The 25,737-nt window shown below is 43.9% G+C and overlaps 1 protein-coding gene across 2 annotated transcripts in view; it reads left to right on the top strand.

The window, feature by feature from the left end:
• The window catches only part of ACOX3 (acyl-CoA oxidase 3, pristanoyl), an 83,353-nt gene extending 69,195 nt beyond the window's left edge, over window positions 1–14,158 (top strand). For both annotated transcript variants that reach the window (XM_066573337.1, XM_066573335.1), the window contains exons 14-18: window positions 559–674; window positions 2,208–2,382; window positions 5,763–5,830; window positions 7,875–7,961; window positions 11,037–14,158. In XM_066573337.1, coding sequence (XP_066429434.1) covers window positions 559–674; window positions 2,208–2,382; window positions 5,763–5,830; window positions 7,875–7,961; window positions 11,037–11,156 — 566 coding nt within the window. In that variant the 3' untranslated portion in view covers window positions 11,157–14,158. The remainder of the gene's footprint in view (window positions 1–558; window positions 675–2,207; window positions 2,383–5,762; window positions 5,831–7,874; window positions 7,962–11,036) is intronic.
• Window positions 14,159–25,737: the final 11,579 nt, after the last annotated feature.

Here is a 25,737-nt window from a genome sequence, read left to right as displayed (position 1 = left end):
TTATGAAATGACCTCTATTTATTTATCCTAAAGGGGTTGGCGGGTCAGACAAACCCTTTTAAAATTTAGAGCCATGTCACTTAAAACAGTAAAACAAATGAGTACTTTTCCTCCTCGGCCGTGGCGGTCCAGCACTGCAGACCCACGATTTACCTGGTTTCTGTTAACAGTGGAAGTCAGGTGACCTCCGCCTGCCAATCAGAAGCCGCAGTATCACCATTCCAAACTCCTGGCATCATGGCGCCCAGGATCTGAGCGGGGATGCTAGGAGAAAAAGCAATGATGCTATGGCCTCTGATTGGCAGGCGGTGGTCATCTGGCTTCTGCTGTCAACAGACCGGGTGAATCGCTTGACTGCAGCGCTGGATCGCCGCGGCTCAGGAGGGGAAGTACCCATTTGTTTTATTGTTTTAAGTGATCTTTGGACAACTGCTTTAAAAATATGAACCTACGGAGATAAGTACCGTGTGTGACTATTTCTGTAGTCTCTGCATGCAGGATGGGAAGAGTTTACTGCAGTCGCTGTTTTTATTCATACACTTTGTTCTTGTTTTTCAGTTGCCCTGGATGCTTACAAATGGTTGGTCTGCTACTTACTCCGAGAAAGCCATCAGAAACTCCAGCGAGAGAAGCAAAGAGCCGCAAACGACTTTGATGCCAGGAATAACAGCCAGGTAGAGTGTAATGTGGATTGTCTATGATCATATGTGTAACCCCAATTCCTCAGTCATTACTAGGCTTTCCTGCACCCACAGCAAAGCTTCAGTTTACTGCCCTAACCCTATAACTGAATAATCGGGCAAAACCACAGGGCTTGCTGGCGCCCATTGCATGTACTATATGGCATCCGCACCCATCCAGCAATATGCCAGTTACAATGGACAGCATCTTGTTTGCATTAGATTTATCATATGACATCACACACAATGTTGTCTGCATTATTCCTGCTAAGGCCCCATTCACACCTGCGCTGGGGCTCCAGGACATTTCTGTTGTTCGGTTTCATCCTTGACACCAAACAATGAAAATACTAGAGTGAAATGGCTGACAATATTGCCCACTGACAATAATAGGGTCTATTCGGCTTCTGGCATGCGGCTCTATTTCATCTGGGATCTATTTAATCTTGGATCTGCACCAGAGGCCTTCAAGATTTTCCTTGGGTTGTGATGTCACTGTGCATGTTATCCTTTGGTTTTGATGTCACTGTGGACGTTATCCTTGGGTTTTGATGTCACTGTGCACGTTATCCTTGGGTTGTGATGTCACTGTGCACGTTATCCTTGGGTTGTGATGTCACTGTGCATGTTATCCTTGGGTTGTGATGTCACTGTGCACGTTATCCTTGGGTTGTGATGTCACTGTGCACATTATGCTTACTCCACTGATATTATAGAAAATGCAGGAAAGAATAAACCGTGGAGATATGGTTTGCTAAGGGTGGTTTTAGATCTGCATTTGAACCCTCGGTCGGAGGCTCTGCCACAGATGCAGCACAAAATACCAGAAAAAAAACTCTGCATGCAGTGCCTATTCTTCCAACTAAAAGCCAGGGAAGTTGAGCAGAAATCGAATAAACCATTGGGGTCCACTCGCTGATATTCGGTTCCATCCTGAGACAGAGACGCTTGGCTATGGGGATTCCCCTTTCCTGCATTCTGAACCAAGCAAGAAAGCGGAACCGCAAGCACAGGTGTAAAACTACCCCAAGGCCTCATGTCGCACGGCTTTCAAGTGTGGAATCCCGCAACGGATTCCATGCATGCCCTCAGCCATGACTCCTACAAAGATATTTATTCACCTGTCCGGCTGCCATGGTGGTCTTCTCCCTCGCAGACGGATTTTCTTTATTCTGCACCGCGGAAGCTTTTTTTGAAAAAAATCTCCTGCCTTCACGCGCATCCGCGGCACGGACGCAGTGTCAGCTGCGTCTGTGCCGCGGATTGGACAGCTTCCATTGACTTCAATTCAATTATGAATGAGGCCTAAGGGTAACAAGGGACGTTCTTGGAGTGGATGGAATAGATAAATGTGCATGAGTTAGAGGATTTCTTTCTCTTGTTGTTAGACAATAGCTTGCGTAATATCTAACACAACACATGAAAACAATATTCATTTGGAGGTCTGGAGAACCTGTTACTTTATACTTACAGTGAGCAATTCTGATGTCCACTAGCTTATGGGTTAAATATTGTTTTGTCTTCAAGGCATATTACTGTCGCTCCTTGGCCTTGGCATTTATAGAGCACACGGTTCTACAGAGATACTACGACTATACCCATGACCCAAGTACACCCAGCTCACTGCAACCTGTCCTGAAGAAGTTGTGCTGCCTGTATGGACTGTGGTCCCTCAGCAAACACATGGCTGTGCTCTACCAAGGTGAGGAGAAAGAACATCTACTCGATGCACTACACAATTTACAGTAATTTAAGGTTTACCCTCCTATATATGGGATACAGAGATAATAGAGAATAGGTCATCGAATAAGGAAACTCTTCCATCATCCAGTGTGCAGCCTGTGGAAAGAGCAGTTTTTGCTCTAGAAAAATACTAACTTCTGTGCATTACAATGGCCACTGAATGACCACTTTTTTAGACACCCATCTAGTTGGACCTCCTTTGGCCTTCAGAACCGCAGCATCGTTGGGTCTATCCACGGATATCAGAGGACCCAAGATGTGCCACAAAAACATTCCTTACACCATTACTCTACCAGTCTGAATTGTTGACACCCAACAAGTAGGGTTCATCAATTCATGCTGCTTGCAACAAATCTTGACCCTACCATCAGCACAGTGCAGCAGAAATCTGGATTCACCTGACCATGTGATGGTTTTCCACTGATCAGTGTTCCAAATTTTGTGCTCTTTTGATGAGTTGTGTATTCGGACACAGTTAAAGCATCAACATTGTATTCAGTTGCAACTTGCTTGACCATCAGAACAATTTTTGACATCTTCTTCTAACCCCTTTTAAAAGGGTTTTAAATAGTCACATTTATTTTTAAGTGGCCTGGTTTTCGTCCGTACTATGTGATCCTGGGAAGATTTGCTGTTCGGTCATTAGGAAGCTGCCTGAGATCATGATATAGATTAATGTGGTAACCGATCTCTAAGCCGCAGGTGTCCCTTATCATCAGGACTTGGGTTAAAAACTTCCACAGAGCAAAACAGGAAATCCAAAGATGTGAAATGCACAACATCCTGAATAAAGGGATCGGCGGACTGTCTGCTTTGTATGTGTTTTCTATATAAACTCCACAGTTATTGGAAGTGTTAACCCAAAATGCTGCCAAGTGTGTGTTCTGGAGAGTTTCATTTTGAAATTGTAGTCTTTGAAATGCAACATCAAGCGACCAACTTGTTTTTATATCAGGACTGTTGAATTCAGGCTGGGTTCACACAGGGCGGATTCCCGTCGGAAATCTCGCGGTTTGGCCGCAGCAAAAACCGCAAGATTTCCGCCGGGAAAACCGCCGCGGTTTAAGCCGCGGAGGTTTTGAAGCGGCCCGGCCGCTTGCTTTTCTGTTGCGGCCGGCGCTCCCATAGAAGAGAGCGCGGCCGCGATGAAAATAAACAAAAAAGGAAAGGTAAATAGACATGCTGCATCTTCTGAAACCGCGGCGGCCGCAGCCGCGGTTTCAGCCGGATTTACCGCAGCGGATTGGCCGTCCCGTGTGGACAAGATTTCTGAGAAATCTCGTCCACATGGTTGGCTAATCCCGAGATTAGCGGCCGCGGGCGGTTTTGCCGTGGTAAAGCCGTGGCAAATCCGCCCTGTGTGAACCCAGCCTTAGACTTGCACAAATAGAAGTATCAGGAAATCCGTGACTGAGCCTTTAAGGGATGAAAACATATACCGTGTGATAAAAACTACCATGGGGACTTAGTTATAAAAACGTAACCCCTCTCTTTACATTACCATTGACTATAAATGTAACTAACATACGGTATAATGTAATAACTGTCACATATAGCATCTTTAGTGATACGTATTCATTGCTTTGCTTACTTTTTACTATGTGCAGTGTCCATATCCTGCTGCTAATTGGAAACCATCAACAAGTGTCTACTGACTGGATAGTTTTTCCTATATGTCACCCTGATTTATACTTTTAAAGCATAACTAAACTTTTTAAAAAAACTTCTGACATGTCAGAAGTTTTGATTGGTGGAGTCCACTAGCTGAGACTACTACCAAGTCGGTAAATGAAGGAGTAGAAGAATTCAGCTAAGCGTTGTGCCCCTTAGCTGTGATTGTTCAGAGGTGTATGGACTAATAGACTTTCTATTGAGCTGGTACACCGCTCCACGCAGAGGTGAACAGGCACAGCGATCAGATGAGCGCTTCTTCCAGTTCACGTTGGCTATCAGTAGGGTCTCTGCCCAGACCCCCACTGATCAAGAGTTTCAGCATGCCATTATAAAAAAGGTTTGGTGCCGTGTTAGCCAGTAGAGCAAAATGTGATTGTTCCCTGCAAGAGAAACCAAGTAATCTTGTAGATATGATACCTGTTAAGGGCTAACAAAAATACATGATGTTCTTGCGAGTTTTCGAACCTCTCAAGATTCCTCCTCAGGCATAATGGAAAAGATCTGAAGAGGTGTGTGTATAATATATACTTATGACAAGGCACAGACATGGATGTGATTAATTTGCACTTTAAAGGATAATATAACAGGATGGGTAGAGAAATAAAGGCATACTTAAAAAGTCCACTGATAAAGATGTGAAGGCTTTATGGTCCCTGTATTAGGGGTTCACCAGGCCAGCAGTGTGCGTGTGTATATGTGTGTGTGTGTGTGTGTGTGTGTGTGTGTGTGTGTGTGTATATATATGTGTGTATATATACACATACATATGCAACTTCAGATCTATTGCATTACATGTGAGGGCGATTCCTGAGAGGTTCGAAAGCTCGCATTAACATCATGTATTTTTTGTTAGCCCTTACAAGGTATCATATCTACAAGATTACTTGAGCAATAAGTTTTTTTAAAAGTTAGGCAAAAAGAGTGTTTTTGCCCTCTATGGGCTGTTAAGCAAATGAGCAAATTAACATCTTTAAATGAATTGTCTTATGAAGAAAATCCCGTTTTAATAGCAGCTATAGGTCCAGCTTTGATGTGATCACCACTTCTGGCCGTACATGTGGTATTGCGGGCCAGATTTACCTGAGCAGGTAACAATCTGCCTCAATAGCTTTCTCTTGTTGCTCACAGGGGTGCTAAGCAGGGTACAGTTTGTTATGATGTCCATATGATTTAATAGGGCATATGGAATATGGTTGTCTTCATGAGGCTGCCCCTTCAGTCCCCAAACCTTTCGGTTTGTATGATGTGCAGTGCCAAAAGTGAATTGTTGTCATCTTAAAAAGTTAATGCCATGTTATAAAGCGATGGCATACGATTGATGGTGGGAACCCCACAGGAGGGTTACTGAGTTAGTGCTACACCCCCTTCCAAGTTTTCCCTACACATCACCACCTGGACTACCTGCTTGTGCATAGAACTGCAACATGGCCCATTCTTTTGAATGGATCCGTGCTGCAGTTCCCTGCATAGTGCGTGGCTGGGGGGCCAGTGTGCAGGAAAGAGCAGTGGAAGGGTGCAGTGCTAAACTAGCCCTGCATCGTCTTCATCCTCAATAACGGTGGGGTTCCCAAAAGTTGGAAGCCTATTGATCATATTGTAGCGATATGCCATCACCCTATCAGATCGGAATACCCTTCAATACTTCCATTCCGTTGCTGTTTTCAGGTGGATACTTTGCTGGCGAGCTACCTGGCAGGATCATACAGGATGCAGTTCTGGACCTATGTGCTCAGGTAGTAACTCAGAAGATAATGGTTCATAAGTCATGTATGTTTTTGTGCTAAGAGGATCTCCCTTTCTGACAGACCGTGGTCCAGATTGACAAGTGTAACCACACTATAAATCTATAATTCCACTCCATCCCAAGGGTTCCTTATTAGATACAAACCTGATGACTTGCAGGGAGTTCATAGAGCTCATGGTCATGATGTTGGAGCCAGCTTGACATGACATGATTTTTTTGACTTGGAGCAATTTCTTCCTAACATTTTAAGATCTAGATTGGACATGAAGAGGTACACATGACCAGGAATATTAATCCTGCTGGCTGAGACAAGGTCTGATGGATTCAATTGGAGGCTTAGGCCCAAAGAGAGGTATTTGTTAGGAACCCACCTGAAAGCAATGGTCACCTGGACGTGGCAGATGGGCCCACATGTTTTAATCAAAACATGCAGTAAGAACTTTGCCTTTTTATGCAGTTAGTGTGCAGAACTGTAATACAATTTTGGCTCACGTTTAAACTGAACGATTAGTGTTCAGTTTTTCTTGTTTAAACGATTTTCCCAACGATAATCGCTCCATCTAAACGCATCTCAAGTCTTTCTAGTACTTGATAGTATCTTCAAAGTAAAATAAGTAATCCTGGGGATACGGTGTGACCTAATATTGTAATAAATTTGCTGATGTATTTGCCTGACTTCTTAGTTTATTAGTAATACCAGCACAAATAATAGACCCGTTTTGAGGCAATATGGCCTCTTCCTCGATATTGCTGGGGCACACATCAGAGGGAAGTAGAGATACTTGGACTTGCGTCTCTGCTCAATGGCCTCTCTGAACAAAGACGCACGTTCAAACATCTCTGTCCCCAGCAGTACCGAGGAAGAGGCAATATTGCCTTGAAATGCATCTATTATTTGTGCTGCTATAGACAGCGAGAATCACTAAAGGGGAAGTACTAGATTGTGTCAGGCCGAAAACGAGGAAAAGATTTCAAAAGCTATATTATTTTAGACACATCATTTGAGAAATGGACTGGAAAAGGATATTATGCTGGGGTTTGTCAGTGGTTCATGAAGAAGAGGTCATCGAAGAACTTGCTGGTTACAGACCATCATGGCAGACACCGGTATGACTATTTGCCAGTTAAAAGAAACTGTACTTGATAGATGAAAATGGCGAGAGATGATCTATAGGGCGACCCAGAGTCGGCAACGACTGAATGGCTAATCATCATCATACTAGTAAACAGAGAAGTCAGGCGAAAACTTCAGCGAATTGTGCTTTTTTATTACAATATTTGGTCGCGCCTTATCCGCAGAATGTTTTTTACTAGTGTTGATAGGCCCACCTTTCCGGTGTGGCATACACTTGGGTTGCCTGCACCTAGACTCCAAACTACGACCTATTGGAGAGGTTCCATACCCCACCACCACCTCAAGAGGTCAATCTCGCAACATTCGTCTACCATTGGGAACGCTCCAGTAATTGAATCAGCCTTCCTTGGATGGCGGCGCACATAAGAATAAATACATAGAAGCGTTCTAGAGAGTGACGGAGTGTAGGATATTACATGAGTCCCCTCATTAATAGTTTTGCTTCGCCAAACACATTGAATTATCATCTGGTTTTTCTCAGCTTCAATTTGTTTAACATTTGTGTTTTTGGCCACTTGAGATTGAAAATATGACAGAAACCAGTTTAGTAGATGATAGAAATGCAGATGAAACCTAAAGCAGCCGCAGTAGTTCTGTACCGGAGACCCTGCGGGCACAAAGGTTTAGCTAATGTCCTTGTATAACGAGCAGAAGCTTCACACGTAAAGGTTAATGAGACATGCGGAGAATACTAGGGGGACACAACAAATGGCAGAAACCTCCAAGGAAAATCAAGGTTACTTCCAAGACAATAAAAGCCAACCTTGCGCTCCCCTAAAAGTGTGACCACTCGCATTTCACTGTGGTATTTGTAGCAACCGCTCTCCTCTGCTCTGTTTTGCTTTTGTTACTATGGAAAGTAAGGCCGGCTGCCAACATTTTTATTCTTTTTACACAGTTGAAAGATGATGCCGTGTCTCTCGTGGACGCCATTGCACCTCCAGATTTCATCTTGAACTCCCCCATTGCCAGAGCTGATGGAGAAGTAAGTTCTTGGTAGTATAAAATCACTTCTAGCTAGAACATTTCTACGTATTTTATCCTGGTGGCTTTTTTTCAGAATTATTAAAATGTAATGTCTGGCTGCAATAGTTACAGATGTAGCAGAGCTGTATTTGTCATGGGACTGTATGACTATGACATACGTTTACCTGCAATCATTTTTCCAGATGTCCCAAATAGTCTGAAATGGGGGTTTATCATAGAAAATTGTTACGATCGTGTGGGCAAACTGAGCACGGGGCCCACGCGATCGCAACCAAAGGGAGGACTGGGTACGCACACGGGTTTCTCGCAAACTGACCCTGTTCTACACGGGAGGATGGCATGGCCCTACCAGAGTGGGGACATTGCCCCAATAAGGGCAGCCCAGCAGACTTCGGATCTCGGCCCTAGCTGATCCTAGGAGCCACGCACCAGAACAGGACGCATTCACATGCCACATGACAGGGACTGAACAACAGGACACACAGAGTCAGAATACACAGCATACAGCAGCCACAACGCAAACACTAATAGCAGATGATAAGCTGAATGTAAATACCAGGTATTAGTTGACATTTTGTACAAAACATGAAAGCTGGCGGGCCACTTCATGGCTCCTGGTTATACTGCTAGTCCCTACACTAACCAGGAGTCCAGCAGAATTGTACACAGTTCACACAGCACGCTGCAATAGGACAGGACACCGATAACAGGTCACACAGCAAGCTGACACTAAACTGACAGAATACAAACGGACATTAACCACAAGGCACAGATCACACAGCAAGCTGCAATAGAACAGAGACCAGGTAACAGAACACATGTCACAGATACATCCAAACAGTACAAGAGCAGCTTCAGACTGACCAGGAGCTGGGTTTATATGTGAGCACAGACCCAGGAGATTGGCTAGCAGGAAGAACCCCACCCAGCCAGCTCAGTCATTAACCCTGAGAGTGCTGTGCTGCTGGAAGCACAGTAGTACAACATGGCTTAGCAGCACATGTAACAAAAATACAGTACAGGGATTGGACTGCAGAGGACTGGGGTAAAGTTAATTCCACTGATGAAGCCCCCTTCAGACTGTTTGGGACATCTGGAAGAATGATTGTCCGGGGAAGAAAAGGTGAGCGCTACCATGAGTCCAGGGTCATGCCAATTCAGATGTAGGGTTGCTTTTCATCCAAGGGATTGGGCTCACTCACAATATGGCCTAAGAACACTGCCACGAATAAAGAATGGTATCTACACCTCCTCCAAGAGCAACTTCTCCCAACCATCCAGAAGCAATTAGGTGATGAACAACGCTTCTTCCAATATGATGGAGCACCTTCTCACAAGGCAAAAATGATAACTAAGTGGCTCGTTGAACAAAACACTGGCATTTTGGGTCCATGATCAGAAAACTCCCCATTGAGAACCTGTGGTCGATCCACAAAAACACAGAAATTGTGATAAACTCCAAGCACTGATTAGACAAGAATGGGTTGTCATCAGTCAGGATTTGGCCCACAAGCTGATATCCGGCAGGCCATGGCGAATTACAGAAGTCTTGAGAAAAAAAAGGGCAATGCTGTAAATATTTAATCTTTGCCCAAACTTGATGTATTTGTCAATAAAAGTTTAAAAACTTATGAAATGCTTCTAATTGTACTTGCAGTAACCATGGAAACATCTGACGTAAAGATCTAAAAACACTGAAGCAGCAAACTGTGTGAAAACCCAAACTTTTGGCCACAAGTGTATACCATAGTTAAATATGTTATGATAGAGTAGTGAGTTGTGCCAGAGGACAAACTCAAGTTTCCTGCATAGACCAGCTCAGCTGTGCTTCATTTATACGGTTGGGTAGTATTTGGCAATCCAGCGGCAGAACTTGAGGATTCCTTAAAATGTTCATTTTTACATGTTTGTTCATCATGGTAACAGTTAACTTAAGAAACAGTTTAAACGCAGTTGTCTAGTCTATAAAGCCAGGGTTTGTTTAGGGAATTCTGAGCTAAAGCGGTGCGAGACAGTTACATCTGTTAAAGCAATAAAAGCAGCGGTACTTACGTGTGCTCAGCGCTACAGCCCTACTATAGTCTTCTAGGAACAGCTACTACCTGACCGCTGCAGCCAATTAGAGACCGCAGCAGTCACTTGCCATTCTCTTGGCATCACCACTTACATGCTAGGAGAACGGCACCTGACCGTGGAGGTCTCTGATAGGCTGCTGGTTTTATTGTTTTAAAAGATTTGGATCTATTTTCGAAAAAGTTTCTCGCACTCCAACAAACCCCCCTAACCCTTTCCAACCCACTGTCTGACGACGTCTTAAGACATTATGATTTAAGGCTGTACAGCTCCGATGTTGGAAGACGTCCGTCAGGGTTCTCTTACTGTATATTGCCAGCCTCTCTGCTGTTGGAGCCTATCCAACGTGTCACCCCATGCAGTACTGGCTTTAGCCAGCATATAGCGCCGTTGTATAACGGCAGTAAAAGAGTAAGCCCCCTAGGAAAACCAGGATACAAATTGGATTGGAAAGGGTTAAATTGATTGCCTATCCGAATGTGTGATTAGTGTTGGTCACAAACATGGCTCTGGTTAACATGAACTGTAAGTGTGTATGTATTTATCCCCTGAATATGATGTGTGTAGGTTATGGGGTAAGGCCTCATGTCCACTAGCTAAATGGAATTGCGGATTCCGCAGCGGATTTTGCCCATAGGGAATCATTGGCCATCCGCGGTCCATTAAATTGATTTTTGCACCCGCGGATGGCATTTTAAAAGAATTGCGTTTTTCACACGCGGGAGAAAAAACGCGGCATGCTCCATTCTGCCGCGGAGCGGCAACATTGCTATCACATTGATAGCAATGTGTGCGGATATCTGCATGCAAGAAAAATACCATTTAAAGCAAATCCGCCGCGGAACCCGCCGCGGAAATCCACGGCAGATTCTGGATTGTATTTTTCTAGTGGACATGAGGCCTAAAGGTTGGGGTATGAGACCCCACACATACCGTAAGTTGACATCAGTTACCATCAAAGTTTAGAAGATCTAACAATTCTCACTTCATGTTCTTACAGCTGTACAAGAACCTGTGGTCTGCCGTCCTACAAGGAGAGAAAGTTCTGGAGCGTCCATCATGGTGGCCTGAATTTTGCAACAACAAGCCCGTAATTGGCAAACCGAGATCCCAACTCTAAAGTCACACTTAGGGCAAGCTCACATGGGGCGGATATGCTACAGAATGTCCACAGTGCACAGACCGAAGCTGAAAGTCGGCATCAAAACCCGATTTTTGACATGATTTTTATCGTAGATTTGGGTGCGGAATTCATTTAGAATGTCCATTTCCTCCTGGGTTTTATGGGTTTTGTGTGGATTTTTTTCTGCAGCATATGGATGTTACTTTGAAAATCTCATCCACTTTGCTGCTACTGAATATGCAGCAGATATTCTGGTCTGCATGGAATATCTGTGCCAAATCTGTCTTGTATGAGCATGCCCATAGGGTTATATAGACATGGTATGTACATCTAGATAATGTGAAGTATAATTTCTTCTATCACACAATACAATAGTGAACTAATATTACAATGTAAGGAAGTGACAAAAGACCACATGAATCATGTTCAAAACGGTTGGCTGCCAGGACTGCTGGGTAAAGTCCACGTGTCCGCCTTCATTTATCTATAACAATTCCACATGTAGCAAAGTTTAGCTCGAGTCTTACTGCGTTGTGGTAAGTTTCGGAGCCGCAGTTTATTTGCCCTATCAAATGCTTTACAATCTATCTTGTTGTGAGAACAATCGCTTTTCAATGGCTCTATATAAGATAGCTTGTCACAAAAAAGTTATCACATTCAAGTTAAACTTTGCTTAGCAGTCTGTTCTCCTGGCAGCATCACAGACATCCTGGGCGCCTTGATGCCAGGAGTTTGGGGCGGTAACGCTGCGGCCTCTGATTGGCCGCAGCACTCGCCGTACTTCCATTGTAAACGCAGACCAGTAGAGCCGCAGGAACTGTTGTGCCTCTTACCGGTGAGAGAAGAGAGGTCAGTGTTGCTTTTTTTTTTGTTGTTTTAAGTCACAGACAGTTTTTTTTAAATTTTTTTGTAAGTGGGACGACCCCTTTAATAATACAGCTGTGTACATCTTCTGAGCTGTGTGGATCTGTAATGGGTACCCATAGGGTTCACAGGTTTTTCCTATCAGATTTTATACAGCTCCGTCAGAAAGAAAATTGTTCCATGTCCCATCGGACAGTGATATTCTCCACCGGATTGCATCTATGGGAATCTTTTCAAACTTATGGTGCCTCAGTGGCTATTACATAGCGGCACACTTAGTACGAAGATGCGGGGGATATGTCCCACCCTCCTACATGCAGGAAGCATATTTAGAATTAGTATATGTACAATTAAGACTCTGAGATCCCCAAGCCCAACCATTTTCCAAAAAGCAGATTTCATCATTGAATATACATCTGTGCAGGAATCACACATCCAGGCTGCACCGTCTGTCAGAGCCCATTAGGGCTGAACACTTGTCTGCTCCATTCATTACATATAAGTAGTGCTGGATTGGGACCATTTGCAAAAACCTATCAGCAGCGTAAACACAATCCTAGTCTAATACCTCTATAAACAGTAGAAGACATGGTCATATATGTATTATCCACAGAGACGTCCATACCACGTAATGGGAATAGACAGGGAACTGCCTTTGACCTTTGTAGCCTATATGCGGGTTGTTGGGAGGGGATGTTTAGCATTATATGGTAGCAATTCATTTGCAGTAAGGCATGAAAGCATCGGGTACACCAAGGCGGCTCAAAAACAATGGTTCCTCCCAATGACGTATCTAGTAGGGCAGAAGGAGAAGACAAACCCTGCAATCCACAATAATGGCTAATAATGCTCGTTACGTCTCCTGAGGAACTGAACCACTGGTGTTGTATAACAGGTATACAAACCAAGCCCGAATAGTCTGTGCTACATCTTCACACCACTAGGAGGCACTGTAGAGTAAGGCCAGGCTCACACAGGTGGATTAGTATTGTGGATTCTGCGATTGGGATCCGCCCGGATGAGCCTCTGTGGTCATCGGCAGTATAGTTAAAGGAGGTACGCAGGGTCACCAGCCGGGTTCACAGCTTTGCGCTCTATGTTGCTCAGACAAGGGGGTACCCAAAAGAAGCATGAATCCTCTTCTGGTGTCCCGGGCATTACTAGTACAGGCTTCTCTTACTTAATGAATGTTTGCGGACCCCTTCGGAGGCGGTATGCCAGCCAATGTTGTTGGGGAAGGTTGCATTCGGCTCCAGTGTTTGTTTTTTAACTAGTTGTTCAGTTTTTGCGCCTATTCTGTGATCGATGATTCATGCGGACAACGAAGCTGTGACATATATTGTTTCCTTTTTCAAAGCTCTTGTAAAAAACTTTTGCATGTAGCGAGATCAGATGAATACGGAGGGGGTCATGACGGTTTCATCAAAAATTCCTTACCGCTCAGCGCTGTGCGGGCAAACAGGGGACTGGTTTTCCATCACGACAACACACCTGCCCACACAGCGCTGAGTGTGATATGATACAGAAATGTGAATATGATATTTTTCATGTTTAGTGGCCATTTTTTATCCATTGTCATCAGTCGGAAAAAAAAAACTGTGAAAGAAGGTGGTTCTCCATGGAAGCAGACATAGGAGTTGTATGAGATTAGAATAAAGAGTCTTTTTCTGACACAGCGCCTCTCTTTCTGTAGGCCGCGCCTGGTATTGCATCTCACATATTCTAGTGAATGTGATACCAGGCACGGCCATAAATGCTTTTTTTTCCAATTTCATATAACTATTTTTTACAAAAAAGTGACCTCCAAGCTTTAAAAATCAGCAAGAACTTTGCATGTGTCTATGTGTGGCTTTGCTATCTTTTTTTTCCTACCGCTCTTTTGGTGTCATGATGTGACCTTATGTCGCTGCACAAAACCGAGTGTGAACGTGGCATGAATACCCCATTACATTGCAGCTCAGATGATCACCCGATGAGCTGGTAATACTAGACATTATTGACACATTCCCACTCATCCGTCCAGCAATCCGTTGTTAATCCCTTAACTAATCCTCGAACTGTGAAATTTCAGTCGTTTTCTAGGCATTAAATCTGATTACATTTCATTCCTAAATAAATTTGTACCATTTATAATAAACCTGTTTGCTTTGTATGCTTTAGTTACGGACGTGATGTTTTATACATTAAGACCTTTACTGCATGTTTCCTTGGCTCTGTTCTCACTAGAGTTATGGCTTGGAGCCATGACCGCTATGTCACATCTGAAACGGACGACAGCCAATCCGGGCAGAGCTTATTGACCTTTATAGGACAAGAATAATGAGGAAATGTAAAGGATAGTTATTAAAAACATTTATTCTGTAGATTTAAAGGTTGCCAATAATAGTGGGATCATTAACCCTTTCTTATTACAAGACGTAGAATTGACGCCACTGGTAGTGTTGAGCGATTATTGAAATAATCCGGTTGTGAGTGACTGACCCAATTTTAAAAAATAATTAGGGATCGAGATTCCCATTTTGACTTCCATTTAAAATCAGTGGGAGTAAAAATCAGGTTTTCTAGTTTGGCCTCCAACAATGAGGGTGATGGTGGCAGCTCTGTGGTTAGTTGGGGCTATTGCTTTGCAGCAGTGAGGTCCCAGGATCAAATCCCCATCAAGGTACGCTGCAAACTCCATCACTTCAAGGCAAGCAGCAGCACCAAGCCCACACACCCGTCCCCTCTGCACCCAGCAGGAAGCTGATATTTTCTGATAATTTTTGATCGCAATCTGTTTAGACTTACCTGATCTGATTTGGTGAAAATCAGGATGATTTTATCGTCCGGCTAATCAAGGCAAGCAGCATTAAGGCTGATTTAGACACAACGATTTTTGCTCAAAAATTGCTCAAAGCGATAATTGTTGTGTCTAACTGCACTGACATTGCGCAGTTTTTGTTATCACTGATCTTTCAGCATGCTGAAAGATCAGCAATCAATTATCAGGAATTCACAGCGGGATATAGCTGATACTATTGTTTCAGCTGTATCCCGCTCCCTAAAGACTGGCTAAGTATGAAGAACGCAGCAGTCCAGCTGTGTTCTGCATCCTCCACTCGGAGCGCTCGGCTGTATAACAGCCGGGCGCTCTGTGCAGAAAACAGCTGGATGCAGTAGACAAGCAGAGATGCACAATTTTTTGAGCGATAATCGTTGCGTCTAAACCAGGCTTAAGTCACTGGGGGTAGCTGGAGATAGTGAACCTTCTGTTAAGCAATTAGATTGGCTTTAGCAAAATTGAGATGTAAGGTATAAAAGATTCATTCATCTTCGCCCTTGATTCCTTTAAGGGGGCTTGGACTCCACTACAGGGAATTCCTCAGTCCAGAATGTGGGATCAGGATGCAGACAGAAACATTATAATATGGAGACAAAAGTCAAACCAATATAATGTGAAAAAATGTCGCAACAACCACATGATGAGCCAGAGACAAAGCCAGAAGTTGGGGAACTATGTAGGTGGCAAAGTAATAACAGCTAAAAAAATGGACAGAACAGAAAAACCAAGAGTACCCAGACAACGATAACTGGGTCAGTCCTGTTTAAATACGTAAAGAACTAGGGGTGAATAAGAGGGGTGAGAATGCCGAGCATCGGCCGGAGCAAGTTCAGAGAAGAGTTACATCATGTTGGCATTGTGCTGATGATCATCTGTGAGAGGACAGCTAGGATTGTCGGCCATACTCCTGAAGGTCAGGACTAGAGAAACCTTAGAAGAATCCTACCATTTAATACCTTCAGCACTGCAATCAATGTTATCCACAGTGCTGAGGACGTAAGGGGGCTCTTTTTGTCTGGGGAATAATGTTGCGTATGAAGATTATTAAGAATGACCCTCCCACTCAGAATCTCCCATCATGTTGTGGGAACCCATTTTGGGTTATCCACTAGGAAAGCACATGGCGCAAACACAAAGCGCATCCATAGGTCATCATGTATTTTTATCCTCCTTCGGGGTGGTATGTGTCGGCATATGTTTTTTAAGTGCAGGCTGCACTTTCCTATGGTATGCAGTGCAAAAAAAGGGATGAGGATCCTGAATGGGGACCACTGCCCTTTTAAAGGGGTTGTCTCGCGAAATCAAGTGGGGTTAAGCACTTCTGTATGGCCATATTAATGCACTTTGTAATATACATCGTGCATTAAATATGAGCCATACAGAAGTTATTCACTTACCTGCTCCGTTGCTAGCGTCCCCGTCGCCATGGTTCCGTCTAATTTCTGTGTCTTCTTGCTTTTTTAGACGCGCTTGCGCAGATGGATCTTCTCCCTTCGGCTGGTCTCGGAAGCATCAGTGTTTTGGCTCCGCCCCCTTGTACGCGTCATCGCGTAGCTCCGCCCCCGTCACATGCCGATTCCAGCCAATCAGGAGGCTGGAACCGCCACACGTCATGGGGCGGAGCTACGCGATGACGCGTACAAGGGGGCGGAGCCAAAACACTGATGCTTCCGAGACCAGCCGAAGGGAGAAGATCCATCTGCGCAAGCGCGTCTAAAAAAGCAAGAAGACACAGAAATTAGACGGAACCATGGCGACGGGGACGCTAGCAACGGAGCAGGTAAGTGAATAACTTCTGTATGGCTCATATTTAATGCACGATGTATATTACAAAGTGCATTAATATGGCAATACAGAAGTGCTTAACCCCACTTGATTTCGCGAGACAACCCCTTTAACTCAGGATTCCCCAATCAATAGGATTTATAAAAATAAGTTTTAGAAACCCGATAACCCTTTTAAGGAGGGGTACATCAGAATACTCCCCAGATATGCCTCCAAAATATAGCTCTGTCTTGTAGTGAACAGGAACTTGGAAAGAGTTGAACTTGACCTTGGCATGATATGGCTACATATTTGTTTGCAATTGCTCATCACTGGGAATTCGGAGTCAGACTCTCTTTAATCATCTAATTGCCAGGATGGCTTTCTGCAGAAAAGGCTTTTATCTTGTTGAGACAATCTTTTTAGGTAAGAGCATCTGCCCCAAATCTCAGTTTGGGTGTGTTGATATAAAGCGACTTCCCAGTCATGGACAAACAAGATGGCCACACAGTTTTTTTGACTACCTGATGCACACTGTACATTATTATGTATCACTAGAGTGGTAAAGTTGGAAAGGACCTCCACAGTTATTGAGTCCACCCCCCTGCTCAATGCTGGATCACTGATTGCTGAATCATCCCAGCAGATGTCTGTCCAGCTTCTGTTTGAAGACTTCCATTAAAGGAGGACTCACCACCTTCTGTGGCAACCCGTTCCACTCATTGATCACCCTCCCCGTCAGAAGAAAGTTTTTTTCTAATATCTAATGTGTCTCCTCCCTTTCAGTTTCAACCCATTGCTTCTATTCTTTCCTTGTGTAAATGAGAATAGGCTGATCCCTCTGCACTGTGACAGCCCTTCAGATATTTGTAGACCGCTATGAAGTCTCCTCTCAGCCTTCTATTCTGCAAGCTAAACATTCTCAGATCCTTTAATCGTTCCTCATAGGACTTGATTTGCAGACCGCTCACCATCCTGGTAACTCTTCTCTGAACTTGCTCCAGTTTGTCTATGTCTTTTTTAAATTGGGATGCCCAGAACTGGGCACAGTATTCCAGATGACATCTGACCAAGGAACATGTCAAGAGGGAGACAATTACTTAATATGATCTAGACTCTATGCTTCTCTTAATACATCCCAGAATTGTGTTTGCCTTTTTTTGGCTACTGCATCACATTGTTGACTCATGTTCAGTCTATGATCTATTAGTATACCCAGGTCTTTTTCACATGTGCTACTGCTTAGCCCAATTCCTCCCATTCTGTATGTGCTTTTTTTCATTTTTCTTGCCCAGATGTGGGACTTTGCATTTCTCCTTGTTAAATACCATTCTCTTAGTCGTTGCCTACTGTTCAAGCTTGTCTAAATTTTTTTGAATGCTCTCTCTCTTCTCCCCTCAGTTTTCTCCTCTAGATCATTTCTCCTCCCATAGAGGAGAGCACGGCCGCGACGAAAGTAAACAAGAAAGAAAAGTAAATAGACATGCTGCATCTCTTCAGCCGGATTTACCGCAGCGGATTAGCCGTCCCGTGTGGATGTGATTTCTGAGAAATCTCGTCCACATGGCTGGCTAATCCCGAGATTAGTGGTCGCGGGCGGATTTGCCGTGGCAAATCCGCCCTGTGTGAACCCAGCCTAAAAATGTTGAGCAACACATAAGCAGTACTGCCCAGTCAGAGCAGCATGTAGTGTCTTGGGCTACTGATGCATACTAATGTACAGTGTGCACCAGGCAGTCATAGAAGTGGTGTGGCCATCGTTGACAGTAGGGTCACTTTGAAGCACATAGTATATGTAAATAAATTGGCCAAGTAATATCATGTACTGTAGTCCAGTTTGCAACGTATTGAGAACAGGGAGCCACTAACAAGCTGATACTGTCATTCTGGCAGAATCACTTCCATGTAGTCATTTGCATTGTCACATGTATTACTATATTTACCCTACAGTGGAAAGCGGATGACAACAAAATCAGCTGTTAGTCAGGCGTTATGGGAGCGGTTCTCATATTAAAGGTTTGTCTATGATGAGATAACCCCTTCATGCTTTGCTGCATCTGGCAAATCTAGCTCTGCTACATCAGTGTACTTGTTCTTCATGCTGCAGATCTTACACACTGTAACAAGGCACCGTAGTTGGCCACAGATTGCAGTCTGTAGCTTCCATTTTTAATCAACACTTCTAGTACATGAAGTCGTCCTAAAATCCCCCTTGACGTTCACGAAGCAGACAAATACAGCAAGGGTGAAGAAAATGAAGAATGACACACAGTGCTGGGAAATTGTTTGCATATGGAAAAACTAGGCCACCCTGCTCCGCTACATGTTCTCAGGCGAACGCCTCAATAGTGAATTATTATTGTACTGATCTCAAGCTTGCACTCTGAATAATACCCACACCCCTGTGTTTTAGTCAAAGCTCTACTACTTTGAATATAATGCTGGTATACTGCTGTGGCCAGTGATTGGCTGTAGCAGTCACATATGTATTCGGAATGTAACTGCCACAGCCAATGTAAACAGAGGTGAGGAGGGGAGCGGCAGCGCCAGACTGGTGGGGGATCAGAGCGCTGAGTATGGCATATTTTCTTGTTTTCAACTGTTCCCCGCCTTCTAAATTGTTCCTAAAATTCAATTTAAAATAGGAATAAACAAATTAATGGATTAGTTAACCCCTTGAAGGCAAAGTTTTGGCCTAAAGATCTAATGAAAATTTTTAAGCTATAAATTTATTTTTTTAGGCTCCATTTATGGCTGAATTCACACTGTATCTGTTAAGCGATTCTGCTGGGAAAACTCCAAGTGTACATGTCAAATGCATCTAGAGGCCCAAATTTACCCAACTAACATCAAGAGTGTCTTTTTGTCTTCTGTTGAGTTGGCATACATTGGTAGACCTTTTTTTAAGTGTATGGTATAATGTAGTCTGCAATGAAGGGGCTGTGGTACTAGACAGCACTGTTTCTTTATTCTAATTCTTGGGGAGCTGGGGTTTGGACAGCACTGTATACAAATAGAAGGACTATCCTAAGATTAGACTTAATATAATGTAATAAAACATATAATACACCAATGGTGGCCTATTTGGTTCACGTTGTTATCCAATATCAGAAAAACATGGCTACTTTCTTCCAAAAACAGCGCCACACCCATCCATTGGCTGTGTCTGGTTTTACAGTGAAAGAATGGGGCTAAGCTACAAAGTTGTGAACAGGAGTGGAGGTAATTTTACAAGAAGGCAACCATGTTTTGTTATTCTAGACAACCCACTTAATTCATGTTCTGGCTCATGTTTGAGAGCTGGACAGGTTCCAGACACTGAATCAGCAGGGCATGACTAATCCAGTTCTCTGCTGTTTAATGATAAACTCAGTGGGGTTGTGTTTGTTCCACCAGGCAGGTGGCAGATGATCAGTAAAACTATCACTGCCCTCATGAACTATAAGTCATGATGAGAGTTAGCACAACCTAGACAATGTCCTGAGTCATGGGGACTGACCTGATTGATGTACTATAGATGAATGATCTGCTTTGAACAGTATTTACTCCTGAAAATTATGACATTTAGCAGAATTTCCTATTTTAGTGAACTTTCAATGAACCAAAATTTACTGGAAATGTTTTTTATTTGAGGCATTACAAAGGGTTGGAGACATTGAAGTCCCAATAGCTGTCCGTGCTGTGTGTTAGTTTGAGCACCTATAGTACTACTTACTTTGTGGGGAACTGCAACACAACTCTATTCAAGTTAATGGGGCTTGCTACATGGGACAGTTCAAGGCAGTCAGTGAGAAGGTACATCACTGTGCAGAGAAAAGTTGCAAGCTGTTCATTCTCTGTAATGTTGAGCAAACCAAAACAGTTTAACTCTGTTTCAGGTAGAACATTGCTAAAAGTTTGGTTCAGCGCAAACCTGAACCTCAAGTGGTTTGTCTTGGCCAAACCCACTAAAATTATTTCTATTTCTTCTTCCCCACAAAGGTGTGTGCCATATAAATAAAGGCATTTATTATTATGAAGACGAATCATACACAAACACAAGGGGGGCGTACAAACTCCATGCAGATGTTGTCATTGGTCAGAGTTTAACCTAGTAGCCCAGTGCTGCAAGACAACAATGCTAACCACTGAGCCACCATGCTTTTTCTTCATCCTTCCTCCTTTTTCCTCTGCCTCTTCCTTGAAGAGAAGGAGAAAGACAGGGGATTTTGTTTATAATGTATATGAAAATCCCAAGAGTTTCTTGGACCGATTCTGCACTCACCCATGTAAATGCACCCTAAAACTGGTGCACAGTCTGAGAGCCATAAAAGCCTTGTATAATACTCTTAGGCCAGCTAGGCATATATCGAAGTACTTTTGAACTCTTTTCAAGGCAAAGTTAATAAAGAGAAAGAAGAAGGAAAAGGAAGAATGTAAGGAGAATTTATGTGTTTACCAAGAAGAAGACAATTTCAGATCTCGTGTAGAAGTCTGGGCCCCTAGGAGAAATACAAATCACACCAGCCTTGTTGCGGTATCAAATGATTTCTAATGTATTCAAAGTTGTATGTGGTTTATATACCATAAATGACATCACTGGAAAAGTACATACCTCCAAGATTAATAAGAATACATGATAGGGTACAACTAAAATGTTTAACATAAGTTACACCTTTTAAGGCGTAACTATAACATACAAAGAAACCGTTATGTCAGCGAGAAGGTATGCATGAGAGGGGGTCTGAGGGGCTATCTTATCTTATGTCTGTCTTTATCCCGTACCACTCACTGGTATACAGAAAAGGTTTCATTTAACCCCTTCACTACTTAGCAGGATGCTATATGTTTCTAGTCTACAATCTAATAGCAAAACAATTAACTGATACAATTACTGATCTACAATTTTCCTAACAAACAAGAAGGAAATAGAGGAGGAAATAAAAATAAGGAAAAAAGATTGCTTTTCATTTTTTTCCAATTCTTCCTAATTGTATTGGATTCCACTGAGACAAACCAAAACAAGGTTGGTCAGTTTCAGTTTGTTCAACACCGCCCCTCGTTATAATCTGTCCGTCACCTGGATCCAGCATTTGCTTATTATTTGGATAACTGATTCAAGGGAAACTGCTTATAACTATAGATGTCTAATGTTTTTACGAGGGCACAGTTGTTCAACAATAAACAATAGTTTTAATATTTATCATTGATTTATTTTCCCGCCTTCACTGTGAACAATAGCCGCTATTATCGCTCATTAATCATCTTGATAGCTGGTCAGTATAAAACGGGGCCTTAAATGGTCATTTCATATTGCAGGCCCGCACTTTCCACTACGTGTACACACTTGGAAACAATTGGAATTGTTCCTGATATTGTTTATACAAATTTCAACATCACATTTTTGGTGATAAAATTGTTTATATAATACAAAAAGCTAAATAAAGCTATAAAACGTGTTGAAGTTTCAGATCCCTATCGCAAAGCCTTCGCTTTCATTAAGCAGAGAGCCAAATATGCAAGAAATTGACAATGACTTTTCTATCTTCTAATAGCTTCAAAATGTGCTTGTATGAGACACTGGGGGTCAATTAGTGGAAATTGGACAAAATAGGAATAAAAACAAATTACATGACCATCTGTACCCAAGCAAATGACTCTGCAGGGAGCAATAGCTCTGTATAACCATATATAGCAGTTCCTCTTAAACTGTGAGGCGCCCCACAATACTTGAGGAGGCATGGCATGCCTCCCGAATGGCCTAAATTCTGCAGTATAGTCCCAGAAAATGATGCTTCTATTCTGATATTGTCCTAATATCTAGCTTGACTATTTGTGCTCAAAAAGGTAGACTCATAAAGAGAACTCCAAACCATGTGTTCTAGTAGGGCTTGTGACACCCGCTGTGAGCCAAACCAGAGAGCTGCTATGTATGAGCAGCTCCTGTTCTGGTGGACTCAAGATGTCATTGTATTGCATGGATGGTTGTGCACCTGAATGGCTGCCATGTATGTAGGGGAATTCTTGGCTGGCCACAGCTTCACACCAGAGGAAAACCTATACATCCGCCAGTTATGGGCAAGTTATTGGACAACATTTCCATTACTTTTGGATTGGGTGTGGTTGACTGCCATTGCTGGATCGAAATGTTAGGTGGTTCTACCACATGTTCTGCAGTTGAGGTGTGTTGCTGATCTTTGTGATCTATAGTAGATTGTTACAATGCCCCATTCATGTTACAGTTAAAGGGGTTGTCCCGCGGCAGCAAGTGGGTCTATACACTTCTGTATGGCCATATTAATGCACTTTGTAATGTACATTGTGCATTAATTATGAGCCATACAGAAGTTATCAGAAGTTTTTCACTTACCTGCTCCGTTGCTGGCGTCCTCGTCTCCATGGTTGCCGTCTAATTTTCGCCGTCTAATGGCCAAATTAGATGCGCTTGCGCAGTCCGGGTCTTCTTATCTTCTCAATGGGGCTCCGTGTAGCTCCGTGTAGCTCCGCCCCGTCACGTGCCGATTCCAGCCAATCAGGAGGCTGGAATTGGCAATGGACCGCACAGAAGCCCTGCGGTCCACGGAGGGAGAAGATGCCGGCGGCCATCTTCACCGGGTAAGTAAGAAGTCACCGGAGCGCGGGGATTCAGGTAAGCGCTGTCCGGTGATCTTTTTTAACCCCTGCATCGGGGTTGTCTCGCGCCGAACGGGGGGGGGGGTGAAAAAAAAAAAAAAACTGTTTCGGCGCGGGACAACCCCTTTAAGCATACAGTAGTCCAACGTTTCTGAATAACCACATCTTGCTTATCTATTAATGGAAGCTTCTACTGCCAACTTCTAATCTCCAAGTAAAATAAAAATATTTTTGTAAACCTGGTGTCCACATTGTACCGATTCCTGTGTCACCTCTCCCTACCACGACAACATGGTGGCGAGGAGGGGGCATTAGTGTATTTTAATTGATGTGTGGTTCTGCCTCTTACTGTAACCAAGTGCTATGGACTACCATCATGGCACTCTTCTATGTCAATTTTCTGGCTATTTCTGTACTGCCTTAGCACAGACAATCTTGTGCCATTTCGAATAGTTATAACCCATTCTATGTTTTTAATTGTTAGGCTTATAAAAGGTATATCTTAGAAAAGAACTGAATATAAGTTAATTAGTGTTGCGATAACTGGGTAGTCTTTTCACCAGTGTGGCAACTGGATTATTTTATTGTGAATACCCATTGCTAGAGATGAGCGAGCACCAAAATGCTCGGGTGCTCGTTACTCGGGACGAACTTTTCGCGATGCTCGAGGGTTCGTTTCGAGTAACGAACCCCATTGAAGTCAATGGGCGACCCGAGCATTTTTGTATTTCGCCGATGCTCGCTAAGGTTTCCTTGTGTGAAAATCTGGGCAATTCAAGAAAGTGATGGGAACGACACAGCAACGGATAGGGCAGGCGAGGGGCTACATGTTGGGCTGCATCTCAAGTTCACAGGTCCCACTATTAAGCCACAATAGCGGCAAGAGTGGGCCCCCCCCCCCTCCCAACAACTTTTACTTCTGAAAAGCCCTCATTAGCATGGCATACCTTTGCTAAGCACCACACTACCTCCAACAAAGCACAATCACTGCCTGCATGACACTCCACTGCCACTTCTCCTGGGTTACATGCTGCCCAACCGCCCCCCCTCCCCCCCACAGCGCACACCAAAGTGTCCCTGCGCAGCCTTCAGCTGCCCTCATGCCACACCACCCTCATGTCTATTTAGAAGTGCGTCTGCCATGAGGAGGAACCGCAGGCACACACTGCAGAGGGTTGGCACGGCTAGGCAGCGACCCTCTTAAAAAGGGGCGGGGCGATAGCCCACAATGCTGTACAGAAGCAATGAGAAATAGAATCCTGTGCCACTGCCATCAGGAGCTGCACACGTGGGCATACCAATGGGGAACCTATGTGCCACACACTATTCATTCTGTCAAGGTGTCTCTGCATGCCTCAGTCAGACCGGGCTTTTTAATTCATAGACACAGGCAGGTACAACTCCCTATTGTGAAGTCCCTGTGGACCCACAGCATGGGTGGGTGCCAGGAAGCCACCGGCGGTACATAGAAATATCCCATTGCATTGCCCAACACAGCTGAGGTAGTAATGTCGTGCTTAATGCAGGTGGGCTTCGGCCCACACTGCATGCCCCAGTCAGACTGGGGTTCTTTACAAGTGGACACATGTAGGTTAAACTCCGTGTGCACCTACAGCATGGGTGGCTCCCTGGAACCCACCGGCGATACACAAAAATATCCCATTGCATTGCCCAACACAGCTGAGGTAGTAATGTCGTGCTTAATGCAGGTGGGCTTCGGCCCACACTGCATGCCCCAGTCAGACTGGGGTTCTTTACAAGTGGAAACAGATGCATTTATAATTCCCTGTGGACCCACAGCATGGGTGGGTGCCAGGAAGCCACCGGCGGTACATAGAAATATCCCATTGCATTGCCCAACACAGCTGAGGTAGTAATGTCGTGCTTAATGCAGGTGGGCTCCGGCCAACACTGCATGCCCCAGTCAGACTGGTAATATGTACCTTAACAGTAACCGCGTTGGTGGTAATGTGGTGGTGACTGCGGACCTAGTAGCGCGGTTTTATTTTGTTGGTTTTCGGAATGTGGCCAGGATTAAGTGGGCCGTGGCGGGGGATGTTTTGGAGGCACTACGTGTCCTCTCCACGTGTCCGTGGTTATATGCACCTTAACAGTAACAGCGTTGGTGGGAAATGGCCTCGCCGCCATCATGTCTTTGGGAAGCCTCTGTTTCCACACCCCAGAGACATACCATTAGCAGCGGTATAGGCAGGAGCCCAGAATTAGTAACATTTCAGCCGTAGCATTAGCGACAGGCCCCACTAACATATCACTAGCAGCATTATAGGGGGAGCACAGTCTTAGTTCCATTTCAGTAATAGTAGCAGCCTACACAGGCCCCAGTAACAATTCCGAAGCAGCAGTATAGTGGGAGTGCAGTCTTCGTTCCATTTCAGTAATAGTAGCAGCCTACACAGGCCCCAGGAACAATTCCGAAGCAGCAGTATAGGAGGAGCATAGTCTTAGTTCCATTTAAGTCATTGTAGCAGCCTACACAGGCCCCAGGAACAATTCCGA

The sequence above is a fragment of the Eleutherodactylus coqui genome, chromosome 7 (genome assembly GCF_035609145.1).
Source record: "Eleutherodactylus coqui strain aEleCoq1 chromosome 7, aEleCoq1.hap1, whole genome shotgun sequence".
Lineage (NCBI taxonomy): Eukaryota > Metazoa > Chordata > Amphibia > Anura > Eleutherodactylidae > Eleutherodactylus > Eleutherodactylus coqui.
This window is presented reverse-complemented; position numbering and strand designations above follow the sequence as displayed.